At 44.6% G+C, this 14,387-nt stretch overlaps 1 protein-coding gene across 1 annotated transcript in view; it reads left to right on the forward strand.

Annotated features, from left to right (window-relative positions):
* The window catches only part of LOC126150624 (glypican-5-like), a 258,004-nt gene that overhangs the window by 96,493 nt on the left and 147,124 nt on the right, over window positions 1-14,387 (forward strand). Inside the window, exon 2 of the mRNA XM_049915887.1 lies at window positions 12,768-12,926. Within this exon, the coding sequence (XP_049771844.1) occupies window positions 12,768-12,926 (159 nt within the window). The remainder of the gene's footprint in view (window positions 1-12,767; window positions 12,927-14,387) is intronic.

Raw genomic sequence — 14,387 nt, forward strand, 5'->3', positions numbered from 1 at the left:
AACAGACCCGAACTTTTCGACTCTGTATGAGCAGAACAGGGAATCAGTGATCATAAGGCCGTTGCAGCACCCCTGAATATGGAAGTTAATAGGAATATAAAAAAAGGGAGGAAGGTTTATCTGTATAGCAAGAGTAATAGAAGGCAGATTTCAGACTACCTATCAGATCGAAACGAAAATTTCTCTTCCGACACTGACAATGTTTAGTGTTTATGGAAAAAGTTCAAGGCAATCGTAAAATGCGTTTTAGACAGGTACGTGCCGAGTAAAAGTGTGAGGGACGGGAAAAACCCACCGTGGTACAACAACAAAGTTAGGAAACTACTGCGAAAGCAAAGAGAGCTTCACTCCAAGTTTAAACGCAGCCAAAACCTCTCAGACAAACAGAAGCTAAACGATGTAAAAGTTAGCGTGAAGAGGGCTATGCGTGAAGCGTTCAGCGAATTCGAAAGTGAAATTCTATGTACCGACTTGACAGAAAATCCTAGGAAGTTCTGGTCTTACGTTAAATCAGTAAGTGGCTCGAAACAGCATATCCAGACACTCCGGGATGATGATGGCATTGAAACAGAGGATGACACGCGTAAAGCTGAAATACTAAACACTTTTTTCCAAAGCTGTTTCACAGAGGAAGACCGCACTGCAGTTCCTTCTCTAAATCCTCGCACAAACGAAAAAATGGCTGACATCGAAATAAGTGTCCAAGGAATAGAAAAGCAACTTGAATCACTCAACAGAGGAAAGTCCACTGGACCTGACGGGATACCAATTCGATTCTACACAGAGTACGCGAAAGAACTTGCCCCCCTTCTAACAGCCGTGTACCGCAAGTCTCTAGAGGAACGGAAGGTTCCAAATGATTGGAAAAGAGCACAGGTAGTCCCAGTCTTCAAGAAGAGTCGTCGAGCAGATGCGCAAAACTATAGACCTATATCTCTGACGTCGATCTGTTGTAGAATTTTAGAACATGTTTTTTGCTCGAGTATCATGTCGTTTTTGGAAACCCAGAATCTACTATGTAGGAATCAACATGGATTCCGGAAACAGCGATCGTGTGAGACCCAACTCGCTTTATTTGTTCATGAGACCCAGAAAATATTAGATACAGGCTCCCAGGTAGATGCTATTTTTCTTGACTTCCGGAAGGCGTTCGATACAGTTCCGCACTGTCGCCTGATGAAACAAAGCAAGAGCCTACGGAATATCAGACCAGCTGTGTGGCTGGATTGAAGAGTTTTTAGCAAACAGAACACAGCATGTTGTTATCAATGGAGAGACGTCTACAGACGTTAAAGTAACCTCTGGCGTGCCACAGGGGAGTGTTATGGGACCATTGCTTTTCACAATATATAAAATGACCTAGTAGATAGTGTCGGAAGTTCCATGCGGCTTTTCGCGGATGATGCTGTAATATACAGAGAAGTTGCAGCATTAGAAAATTGTAGCGAAATGCAGGAAGATCTGCAGCGGATAGGCACTTGGTGCAGGGAGTGGCAACTGACCCTTAACATAGACAAATGTAATGTATTGCGAATACATAGAAAGAAGGATCCTTTATTGTGTGATTATATGATAGCGGAACAAACACTGGTAGGAGTTACTTCTGTAAAATATCTGGGAGTATGCGTGCGGAACGATTTGAAGTGGAATGATCATATAAAATTAATTGTTGGTAAGGCGGTTGAGATTCATTGGGAGAGTCCTTAGAAAATGTAGTCCATCAACAAAGGAGGTGGCTTACAAAACACTCGTTTGACCTATACTTGAGTATTGCTCATCAGTGTGGGATCCGTACCAGATCTGGTTGACGGAGGAGATAGAGAAGATCCAAAGAAGAGCGGCGCGTTTCGTCACAGGGTTATCTGGTAACCGTGATAGCGTTACGGAGATGTTTAACAAACTCAAGTGGCAGAGTCTGCAAGAGAGGCGCGCGGTGTAGCTTGCTCGCCAGGTTTCGAGAGGGTGCGTTTCTGGATGAGGTATCGAATATATTGCTTCCCCCTACTTGTACCTCCCGAGGAGATCACGAATGTAAAATTAGAGAGATTAGAGCGCGCACGGAGGCTTTCAGACAGTCGTTCTTCCCGCGAACCATACGCGACTGGAACAGGAAAGGGAGGTAGTGACAGTGGCACGTAAAGTGCCCTCCGCCACACACCGTTGGGTGGCTTGCGGAGTATAAATGTAGATGTAGATGTAGATGTAGACGTACTCAGAGCCATTTGAACCATTTTGAAAGCCGTGTCACACGGAGTGATAGGCCGTGTGTAAGGTTACGTGACGGTCAGCGTGACGGATTTCTGTTACAGTAGGAAGACACTGTGGACTGCTAGAATGTGAGCTTGTACCCAGATGCGCATGCTTTTGAGTGATAGCTCCTGTGCTGTTTTTCTTATACGATTCCTAGAATGCTACCTGCGCTGTCCAGCCAGATCCGTTGCCGCTTGACGTCACAGTCTGAAAGCGCGGCTGCGATATAAACACGCCTGTACATAGTTGGACATCACTACTCTGCAATTCACAATTAAGTGCTTGGCATCGAGTTCATCGAACCCCTTTGGTACTATTTCTCTACCGTTCCACTCTCCAATAACACGCGGGATATCAAATACTTAAATCTTTCCACGTGAGCTCTCATTTTTCTTATTTTCTTACGATTCTCATTTCTACCTGTGTAGGTGGCAGTCAACAAAATATTTTCGCATTCAGAGGACAATGATGGTGGTTGAAATTTCGTAAAAATATCTCGCAGCACCGAAAAAATCCTTTCTTTAAATGGTAGTGACTGCAACTCACGCATCGTATCCAAAATACTCTCTCCCAACATATCGCGACAGTACAAAACAAACTGCCTTTCTGAACTTTTTCAATGTCCCGCATCATTGATATCTTATAGCAGTACTCTAGCAAAGGACAGACAAGCGTAGTGTAGGCAGTTCAAATGGTTCAAATGGCTCTGAGCACTATGGGACTTAACATCTACGGTCGTCAGTCGTCTAGAACTTAGAACTACTTAATCCTAACTAACCTAAGGACATCACTCTACACTCAGTCATCACGAGGCAGAGAAAATCCCTGACCCCGCCGGGAATCGAACCCGGGAACCCGGGCGCGGGAAGCGAGAACGCTACCACACGACCACGAGCTGCGGACGTAGTGTAGGCAGTCTCTTCAGCGGATTTGTTACATCTTCTAAATGTTATATCCATAAAATGCAGTCTTTGGTTCGCCTTCCCCACAACGTTATCTATGTGATCGTTCCAGTTCAAGTTGTTCGTAATTGTTACCCCAGATATTTGGTTGAATTTACAGTCCTTAGATTTGTGTGGAGTACAGCATTGTATGGTAGTGAAACATGGACTGTGGGAAAAACGGAACAGAAGAGAATCGAAGCATTTGAGATGTGGTGCTATAGACGAATGTTGAAAATTAGGTGGACTGATAAGGTAAGGAATGAGGAGGTTCTACGCAGAATCGGAGAGGAAAGGAATATGTGGAAAACACTGATAAGGAGAAGGGACAGGATGATAGATCATCTGCTAAGACATGAGGGAATGACTTCCATGGTACTAGAGGGAGCTGTAGAGGGCAGAAACTGTAGACAGAGATTGGAATACGTCAAGCAAATAATTGAGGACGTAGGTTGCAAGTGCTACTCTGAGATGAAGAGGTTAGCACAGGAAAGGAATTCGTGGCGTGCCGCATCAAACCAGTCAGTAGACTGATGACAAAAAAAAAAAAAAATTGGCTAACGGATCTCTTTTAATACTAATGTGAAGGATCTCGCGCTTTTTATTATTCAGCATAAATTGCCGTTGTAAACATCACACAGATATCTAGTCTGATTCACTTTTGCAATTGCTTTTGATCTTCTGATGACTTTACAAAACGGTAAATGACAGCATCAATCTAAGGGTTGCTCATGTTATCGCAATCGTGTGCAGATTTAAGAACAGCAGCAGCCTATAGCACATGCCTGGGGAACGCCAGATATCGTTTCTGTTTCACTTGATGACTACCCGTCACATGCTAACAACTCTGTCCGCCCCCAGTAGCTGAGTGGTCAGCGCGACAGACAGTCAATCCTAAGGGTCCGGGTTCGATTCCCGGCTGCTGGGTCGGAGATTTTCTCCGCTCAGGGACTGGGTGTTGTGTTGTCCTAATCATCATCATTTCATCCTCATCGACGCGCAAGTCACCGAAGTGGCGTCAAATCGAAAGACTTGCACTCGGCGAACGGTCTACCCGACGGGAGGCCCTAGTCAGACGACATTATATATAATATAACTAACAACTCTGACTTTTCCGATCACAACTCCATTCGCACAACTGCGACGATACTCCATAAGCACGCAATCTCATTAGAAGCCGCTTGTGGGGAACTGAGTCGAAAGTCTTCAGGAAATCTATAAATAAATGGAATCATTTTGAGATTCTCTGTCGATCTCACGCATTACTCCAAAACAATGAAGTCAATTGTGTTTCGGAAGAACGGTAGTTTCTGAATCCATACTGACTGTATATTAATTGTTGTGACCGGCAAGGCAGCCAATCCACTAGGAGGAAGCCGAAAGGCACGCGTTTAATCTCACGCAGGCTGGCGTGAGGTCTGGAACAGGACACGGAAGTTATAGTAGCAAAGAACGTACGTATCTGCTGGAATACTTAACTTTAATCCATAATTGGTGAACATTGCTCTTGACGGTAAATGTTTTACAGCATCAATAGTAACTGGTAATGGCGCCTTGCTAGGTCGTAGCAAATGACGTAGCTGAAGGCTATGCTAACTATCGTCTCGGCAAATGAGATCGTATTTTGTCAGTGAACCATCGCTAGCAAAGTCGGCTGTACAACTGGGGCGAGTGCTAGGAAGTCTCTCTAGACCTACCGTGTGGCGGCGCTCGGTCTGCAATTACTGATAGTGGCGACACGCAGGTCCGACGTATACCAACGGACCGCGGCCGATTTAAAGGCTACCACCTAGCAAGTGTGGTGTCTGGCGGTGACACCACATTAATAGATCGAATTCTTCGATGTTTTTCATAACGTTCGGACACACTACATATTCCAAAATCTTACTGGGAATTAATGTCAACGACAGAGGCCCATGATTTACCGGATAACTTTTATTACCTACCTTGTATATTGGTGTGCGCCCCATGAACCATGGACCTTGCCGTTGGTGGGGAGGCTTGCGTGCCTCAGCGATACAGATGGCCGTTCCGTAGGTGCAACCACAACCGAGGGGTACCTGTTGAGATGCCAGACAAACGTGTGGTTCCTGAAGAGGGGCAGCAGCCTTTTCAGTAGTTTCAGGGGCAACAGCCTCGATGATTGACTGATCTGGCCTTGTAACAATAACCAAAACGGCCTTGCTGTGCTGGTACTGCAAACGGCTGAAATCAAGGGGAAACTACAGCCGTAATTTTTCCCGAGGGCATGCAGCTTTACTGTATGGTTAAATGATGATGGCGTCCTCTTGGGTAAAATATTCCGGAGGTAAAATAGTCCCCCATTCGGATCTCCGGGCGGGGACTAATCAAGAGGACGTTGTCATCAGGAGAAAGAAAACTGGCGTTCTACGGATCGGAGCGTGGAATGTCAGATCCCTTAATCGAGCAGGTAGGTTAGAAAAATTAAAAAGGAAAATAGATAGGTTAAAGTTAGATATAGTGGGAATTAGTGAAGTTCTGTGGCAGGAGAAACAAGACTTTTGGTCAGGTGAATACAGGGTTACAAATACAAAATCAAATAGAGGTAATGCAGGAGTAGGTTTAATAATGAATAAAAAAAAAGGCGTGCGGGTAAGCTACTACAAACAGCATAGTGAACGCATTATTGTGGCCAAGATAGACACGAAGCCCACGCCTACTACAGTAGTACAAGTTTATATGCCAACTAGTGGGACTTGGGCTCCGAAAGCCCATATCGATGCTGTTTCTTTGAAAGGTTCGCACGCTGTGACTTATTGATGGCCCAGCACTGTAATATGCAGCAATTTGCGGCAGGATTGCACTTCTGTCACGTTGAACGATTCTCTTCAGTCGTCGTTGGTCCAGTTCTTGTTGGATCTATTCCAGCCTGAGCGACGTCCGAGATTTGATGTTTTACCGAATTACTGATATTCACGGTACACTCGTGAAATGGTCTTACGGGAAAGTCCCCACGCATCGCCACCTCGGAGATGCTGTGTCCAATCGCTCCTGCGCCGACTGTAACACACGTTCAGATTCACGTAAATCTTGATACCGTGCCATTGTAGCAGCAGTAGCAGATCTAACAACCGCGCCAGGCACTTCTTGTCTTATATAAGCGTTGCCGACCGTAGCGCCGTGTACTACATACAGGGTGTTTCAAAAATGACCGGTATATTTGAAACGGCAATAAAAACTAAACGAGCAGCGATAGAAATACACCGTTTGTTGCAATATGCTTGGGACAACAGTACATTTTCAGGCGGACAAACTTTCGAAATTACAGCAGTTACAATTTTCAACAACAGATGGCGCTGCGGTCTGGGAACTCTATAGTACGATATTTTCCACATATCCACCATACATAGCAATAATATGGCGTAGTCTCTGAATGAAATTACCTGAAACCTTTGACAACGTGTCTGGCGGAATGGCTTCACATGCAGATGAGATGTACTGCTTCAGCTGTTCAATTGTTTCTGGATTCTGGCGGTACACCTGGTCTTTCAAGTGTCCACACAGAAAGAAGTCACAGGGGTTCATGTCTGGCGAATAGGGAGGCCAATCCACGCCGCCTCCTGTATGTTTCGGATAGCCCAAAGCAATCACACGATCATCGAAATATTCATTCAGGAAATTAAAGACGTCGGCCGTGCGATGTGGCCGGGCACCATCTTGCATAAACCACGAGGTGTTCGCAGTGTCGTCTAAGGCAGTTTGTACCGCCACAAATTCACGAAGAATGTCCAGATAGCGTGATGCAGTAATCGTTTCGGATCTGAAAAATGGGCCAATGATTCCTTTGGAAGAAATGGCGGCCCAGACCAGTACTTTTTGAGGATGCAGGGACGATGGGACTGCAACATGGGGCTTTTCAGTTCCCCATGTGCCCCAGTTCTGTTTATTGACGAAGCCGTCCGGGTAAAAATAAGCTTCGTCAGTAAACCAAATGCTGCCCACTTGCATATCGCCGTCATCAATCCTGTGCACTATATCGTTAGCGAATGCCTCTCGTGCAGCAATGGTAGCGGCGCTGAGGGGTTGCCGCGTTTGAATTTTGTACGGCTAGACGTGTAAACTCTGGCGCATGAGACGATACGTGGACGTTGGCGTCATTTGGACCGCAGCTGCAACACGGCGAACGGAAACCCGAGGCCGCTGTCGGATCACCTCCAGAACTAGCTGCGCGTCGCCCTCTGTGGTTGCCGTACGCGGTCGCCCTACCTTTCCAGCACGTTCATCCGTCACGTTCCCAGTCCGTTGAAATTTTTCAAACAGATACTTTATTGTATCGCTTTTCGGTCCTTTGGTTACATTAAACCTCCGTTGAAAACTTCGTCTTGTTGCAACAACACTGTGTTCTAGGCGGTGGAATTCCAACACCAGAAAAATCCTCTGTTCTAAGGAATAAACCATGTTGTCTACAGCAGACTTGCACGTTGTGAACAGCACACGCTTACAGCAGAAAGACGACGTACAGAATGGCGCACCCACAGACTGCGTTGTCTTCTATATCGTTCACATCACTTGCAGCGCCATCTGTTGTTGAAAATTGTAACTACTGTAATTTCGAAAGTTTGTCCGCCTGAAAATGTACTGTTGTCCCAAGCATATTGCAACAAACGGTGTATTTCTATCGCTGCTCGTTTAGTTTTTATTGCCGTTTCAAATATACCGGTCATTTTTGAAACACCCTGTATTTGCACATCCCTGTATTTGAATACGCATGCCTATGCGAGTATCTTCGGCGCTTCATTGTATATACACAATGTATAAGACTGGTGACAGGCTGCAGTCTTATTTGAGTCGTTTATTGGTATTAATTTCCTCAGTTTTATTATTGCTAATTTTCATTATTTTTGTATTCTTGTATAAGATAAGTAATAGCGTCAATTTCTGTTAAAGATCGGCAACTACAATAGACATTTTTCCAGCCTATCACTTGCCGCGTCTCTAAACCTTGTAACTGCTTCGACTGCTAGTGCAACATCTGGCTTCATCCGGGTCACGTAGCAGGCGCAATTACTCGAGTTACTGCATCCGTGGCGACAGCAGAGGCGCTGTCCCTCCCTTCCTTCCTCCCTCTCCCTCCCCACCTCTCTCTCTTTCTCTTTCCAGCAACAAATATCTGTAATGCAATTGCTCTCATGTGTGTATTTCCTGCAAGTGCTGCAAGCAGTCGGCTCTGGAATAACCTTCACATAACATTACAGTGAATAAGTGTCTTCCCAATTACAGAATTAAGCAAGTAACTTGTGTCTTGTAATGAATAAATTAAATCCTTACGTTTCTGAATGCCACTACAATTTTTAGTTTATCAAAACTGTTACCCACAATCTCAAGCATATATTTCATTCAATCCATCTTCCTTTTCTCTGCCTTCTTTTCTCCCTTTCCTTCTTTTCCTAAGTTTTCATTTTATGTTACAGTTGTTGTATTAAAAATCAATGACATACTTGTGTATTGCCATTAAATGTCCTGTTACATTTGCTATGGCAATGTTGTAAAATGTAAGAAACGGTTACGGGGTCCGAATATGATTTGTATAAATAACAATAAATAAATTTCCCTCTTTCAGCATCTATAAAAATTTGTTGTTGCTGTTGTGGTCTTCAGTCCAGAGACTGGTTTGATGCAGCTCTCCATGCTACTCTATCCTGTGCAAGCTTCTACGTATCCCAGTACTTACTGCAACCTACATCCTTCTGAATCTGCTTAGTGTATTGATCTCTTGGTCTCCCTCTACGATTTTTACCCTCCACGCTGCCCTCCAATACTAAATTGGTGATCCCTTGATGCCTCAGAATATGCCCTACCAACCGATCCATTCCTCTAATCAAGTTGTGCCACAAATTTCTCTTCTCTCCAATTCTATTCAGTACCTCCTCATTAGTTATGTGATCTACCCATCTAATCTTCAGCATTCTTCTGTAGCACCATATTTCGAAAGCTTCTATTCTCTTCTTGTCTAAACTATTTATCGTCCATGTTTCACATCCACACATGGCTGCATTCCATACAAATACTTTCAGAAATGACTTCCTGACACTTAAATCTATAGCCGATGTTGACAAACTTCTCTTCTTCAGAAACGCTTTCTTTACGCCATTGCCAGTCTACATTTTATATCCCCTCTACTTCGACCATCATCAGTTACTTTGTTCCCCAAATAGCAAAACACATTTACTACTTTCAGTGTCTCATTCCCTAATCTAATTCCCTCAGCATCGCCCTACTTAATTCGACTACATTCCATTATCCTGTTTTGCTTTTGTTGATTTTCATCTTGTATCCTCCTTTCAAGACACTGTCCATTCCGTTCAGCTGCTCTTCCAAGTCCTTTCCTGTCTCTGACAGAATTACAATGTCATCGGCGAACCTCAAAGTTTTTATTTCTTCTCCATTGATTTTAATTCCTACTCAGAATTTTTCTTTTGTTTCGTTTACTGCTTGCTCAACATACAGATTGAATAATATCGGGGATAGGCTACAACCCTGTCTCACTCCCTTCCCAACCACTGCTTCCCTTTTATACCCCTCGAATCTTATAACTGTCATCTGGTTTCTGTACAAATTGTAAATAGCCTTTCGCTCCCTGTATTTGACGCCTACCACCTTCAGAATTTGAACGAGAGTATTCCAATCAATGTGGTGTCACCGCCAGACACCACACTTGCTAGGTGGTAGCTTTTAAATCGGCCGCGGTCCGTTAGTATACGACGGACCCGCGTGTCGCCACTGTCAGTGATTGCAGACCGAGCGCCGCCACACGGCAGGTCTAGAGAGACGTCCTAGCACTCGCCCCAGTTGTACAGCCGACTTTGCTAGCGAAGCTACACACAAATACGCTCTCATTTGCCGAGACGATAGTTAGCATAGCCTTCAGCTACGTCATTTGCTACGACCTAGCAAGGCGCCATTACCCGTTTATATTGAGATTCAAATTATGTATAATCAAGAGCGATGTTCTACAATTATGGATTAAAGTTAAGTATTCAAGCAACTACGTACTTTATTTACTAGACTCAACTCCTTTAACTGTTCCAGACCTCACGCCGTCCTGCGTGAGCTTATAGCGTGCATTTCGGCCTCCTCTAGCAACACTACAGTCAACATTGTCAAAAGCTTTCTCTAAGTCTACAAATGCTAGAAACGTAGGGTTGCCTTTCCTTAATATATTTTCTAAGATAAGTCGTAGTGTCAGTATTGCCTCACACGTTTGTAATTGGTAACATTTTAATTTTATTGTATTCTGCAACAACACAAATTACATGGGCCTAAAAACCTTCCCGTTCTTCAGAGAATGACGTGCTCGCGTGTAGTAATTCTTTTCCTTCTTCTGTTTTGGCCGTTGTTGGCTTCGCAGCTACAAGAAAAAAATTCCTGGCCGAGTGTTGCAGGAGGTTATTATTGTCTACCGGCATATTTATCTAACAATTTTTTATTCTGGAAATAGTCATTGAATTATATCCGGTAGAGATAATATCTAGTATGTCTAGAACCTTTGGTGCAACTGTGAAATGCCAGGAACTTTAGAAAGAAACACCCACTTGTGAGACAAAGAGCATCGCAATGCAAAGAGAAATAAAATCCAGCTATAGCACGACGTGATAAAGTTTTGAGGAATTGTTGCAGCTCGTGGTCGTGCGGTAGCGTCTCGCTTCCCACACCCGCGTTCCCGGGTTCGATTCCCGGCGGGGTCAGGCATTTTCTCTGCCCCGTGATGACTGGGTGTTGTGTGATGTCCTTATGTTAGTTAGGTTTAAATAGTTCTAAGTTCTAGGGGACTGATGACCATAGATGTTAAGTCCCATAGTGCTCAGAGCCATTTGAACCATTTTGAGGAATTGTTCGCATCGGACAATACCTACGCATACAGATACATAGAGCAACAAAATACGGCACCCAGCTACCACTTCCTAACAAACAGAATTCTAGGCGACGATGAAATGGTGTTCTCGTGGTCCGCTTTATATTCCCGCCAAAATGACTCGTCAGCCCAACTAACACCTGTGTGCTTAACATGGGAATCTTCTTGGTTGCAGTGTGTTGAACTTCTTACCAGTGCTGAACCTCATTGATAGATAAGACTACAAACAACCACACGTAACTGTATTCCTAAGTTTTTGAACAACAAAACATTACTCAGCAGTATTGCCGATTTCTGTATCTTGGGTTAAGATGAACACACTGTGTACTGTAGTGATATCACGAGATAACCGAGGAGACGCCAGCGCGAGCCATAGGGGGGCCAAAAATTCAGAAGATGACTTTGACATAAGCCGAAACCACTAAATAAACAAATATCATTGCGAGCTCGTCTTTTCATCTCAACCTAAATATAGCATCATGTCGCTGCTCTCCATAGACAATGTAGTCTAAATTTATGACTTTGTGTCTTTTTCTGCATTTCCTCTCCCTTGTCTCTCAGTACGCTATATTTTTGGTGTCGTTACGAGTCATTCAGTATAGGTGTGAAGTGTTTTACAAGCATAAAAACCAATCTCTTGTTTTAATCTAGAAACCTCTGTTGCTGTTTTTGTCTCAAGTCTTTCTCCCGTGGAATGCGTTACTGATAGCACGCCCACGTTCAAACGAAATTTCTGTGTCGCGTAACAAAACAAAAAAATATTTTCTAAAAAAATTATTAGCCGTTTTAATGAAAAGCCTGATCAAGCGTATCTTATCTATTTTTAACTATCTAGGCCTCGTAATAGAGGTTCCTCACTTAATAAATTGAATGCAAGAATATCGCAGATATGTTTAGTGCTCTGTCTCCGCAATATTCTTTGTTCCACGGCGTGCTAGCTCCGCATGGTATGTTGAACTTCTGTGTAGTTTAGAAGATAGGAGGTGAGGTGCTGGCGGAAGTAAAGCTAGGCGGACGGATCGTGAGTCGTGCTAGTATAGGTCAGTCCCCAGAGCATCATTTATCAGCGAAAGGCGAAGATTCCAGGTTCGTGCTCCCGTCCGGAATATAGTTTTATTTTTCCATGAAGTTTAATATCAGCGCACATTCCACTGCCGAATGAAAATTCATTCTGGGAACATAACGACTTTGTAGGTGACAGAGTGTTCATTATCTGAAACTTCCTAGCAGATTAAAACTGTGTGCCGGACCGAGACTCGAACTCGGGACCTTTGCCTTTCGCGGACAAGAGCTCTACCAACTGAGCTACCCAAGCACGACTCACGCCCCGTCCTCACAGCTTTACTTCTGCCTGTACCTCGTCTTTCTTTCAGGAGTGCTAGTTCTGCAAGGTTCGCAGGAGAGCTTCTGTAAAGTTTGGAAGGTAGGAGACGAGGTACTGGCAGAAGTAAAGCTGTGAGGACGGGGCGTGAGTCGTGCTTGGGTAGCTCTGTTGGTAGAGCACTTGCCCGCGAAAGGCAAAGGTCCCGAGTTCGAGTCTCGGTCCGGCACACAGTTTTAATCTGCCAGGAAGTTTCATATCGGCGCACACTCCGCTACAGAGTGAAAATTTCATTCTGTTCATTATCTGCTTGTTGTTTCAGCTGCCCCAGGCTGCTTTTGGTTGCTTACTAATCGTGTCCTCCGAATACCTGGTGTTGCAGGCCGCGAGCTGACCGTGTGCGTGTCCGAGACGTCGTGCTGCACGCCCGAGATGGAGTCGGCGCTCCAGCGGCTGGTGCAGCGGGACTTCCAGGCGCTGCTGCACCACAACTCCAGGTCGCTGGAGGGCCTGCTCGTCTCCGCCGCCAACACCATACGAGGTCAGTCTCCCACGTCTTTCTCCTCCCTCCTCCCTCCGTCCCTTCTTCCCTCTCTCCCTCTCTCTCCCTCTCTCTCCCTCTCTCTCCCTCTCTCTCTCTCTCTCTCTCTCTCTCTCTGTCTCTCGCTCTTTCTCTCTCCATCCCTCTTAGGACAGTGTAGTAAAAACCTTAGAACAGTGGTGACAAATACTAACGTATTCATAGTGGTAAGCGTCCACGGACGAAAAGCCGTAAATAAAATCATCCTGATTTTGAAGCTACATTTCTACATTTACATGTACATGCATGCTGTGGGGTGCAACGGTGGAGGGTACCTTCAGTAGAAGAGATTTGTTTCACATTAGCGAATATGCTCGTAGCTGTCAAGGTATCCACTTTAGATCTCATTTTTACTGTTCATTTTTTCCTTGTTTTGATCCATACTTTCATCACTCATAAAAGGAAAGAAAAAAGCTTACCGCAGAAGAGAGTAACGAAGATGAACTAATGCTCGTAACTGTTACGCAATGAATTTTAGACCCCTTGCATACTATACTTTTTTACTTCCAATGATCGTTCCTTTGCATCCCTGAATATTGACCAATTCTCCTGGGATGCTCTGCATAACAGGAAGAAACAGGAGCAATAACGAGATGATAAAGGATGGAGATGAGACCAGCCGTGTGACCAGAGGCATATATAGAATAAAAATTGTGTGTCTACAGAAAGCTCTAAGATATTATGCAAAATACTGAGCCCTAAAGAAGGTGGTGACAGATGCATGGAAGACTGAAGGAATAAGTCTACTGGATTACGAGAACAGTATATGGAGAAATCCGACAGAAAAAGGCAAGGTTTTCTGTTGTGTCTAGACAAGACAGTCTAGACACAAGGCGAGGAAACCGAAAGGGCACGCGTCAACTCACGCCGGCTGGCGTTAAGTCTGAAACAGGATACGTAATGAATGCTATAAAGAAAAGTACGTAGCTGCTGGAATACTTAACTTTAATCCATCATTTGTATACGGCATTCTTGATGATACAAGTGAGACTCTCTCTAGAAATGGTTAATGGCGCCTTGCTTGGTCGTAGCCATGGACTTAGCTGAAGGCTATTCTAACTATCTCTCGGCAAATGAGAGAAAGGCTTCGTCAGTATAGTCGCTAGCAAAGTCGTCGTACAACTGGAGCGAGTGCTAGTCAGTCTCGCTAGACCTGCCGTGTGGTGGCACTCGGTCTGCGATCACTGACAGTGGCGACACGCGGGTCCGACATGTACTAATGGACCGCGGCCGATTTAAAGCTACCACCTAGCAAGTGTGGTGTCTGGCGGTGACACCACATTTTCGGTCCAGGTGATCAGGACAAAAATGGACTGCACAACTAAAAGATTATGTGTAGGGCAAGAGGAAACACAGGGACCAAGCTGGCTGCTGAACTCTGGAAAGACTAGCTGGAATTGGCAATCAAGATAGAAGGGAAGG

Source organism: Schistocerca cancellata, chromosome 2 (assembly GCF_023864275.1).
Source record: "Schistocerca cancellata isolate TAMUIC-IGC-003103 chromosome 2, iqSchCanc2.1, whole genome shotgun sequence".
NCBI classification, from domain to species: domain Eukaryota; kingdom Metazoa; phylum Arthropoda; class Insecta; order Orthoptera; family Acrididae; genus Schistocerca; species Schistocerca cancellata.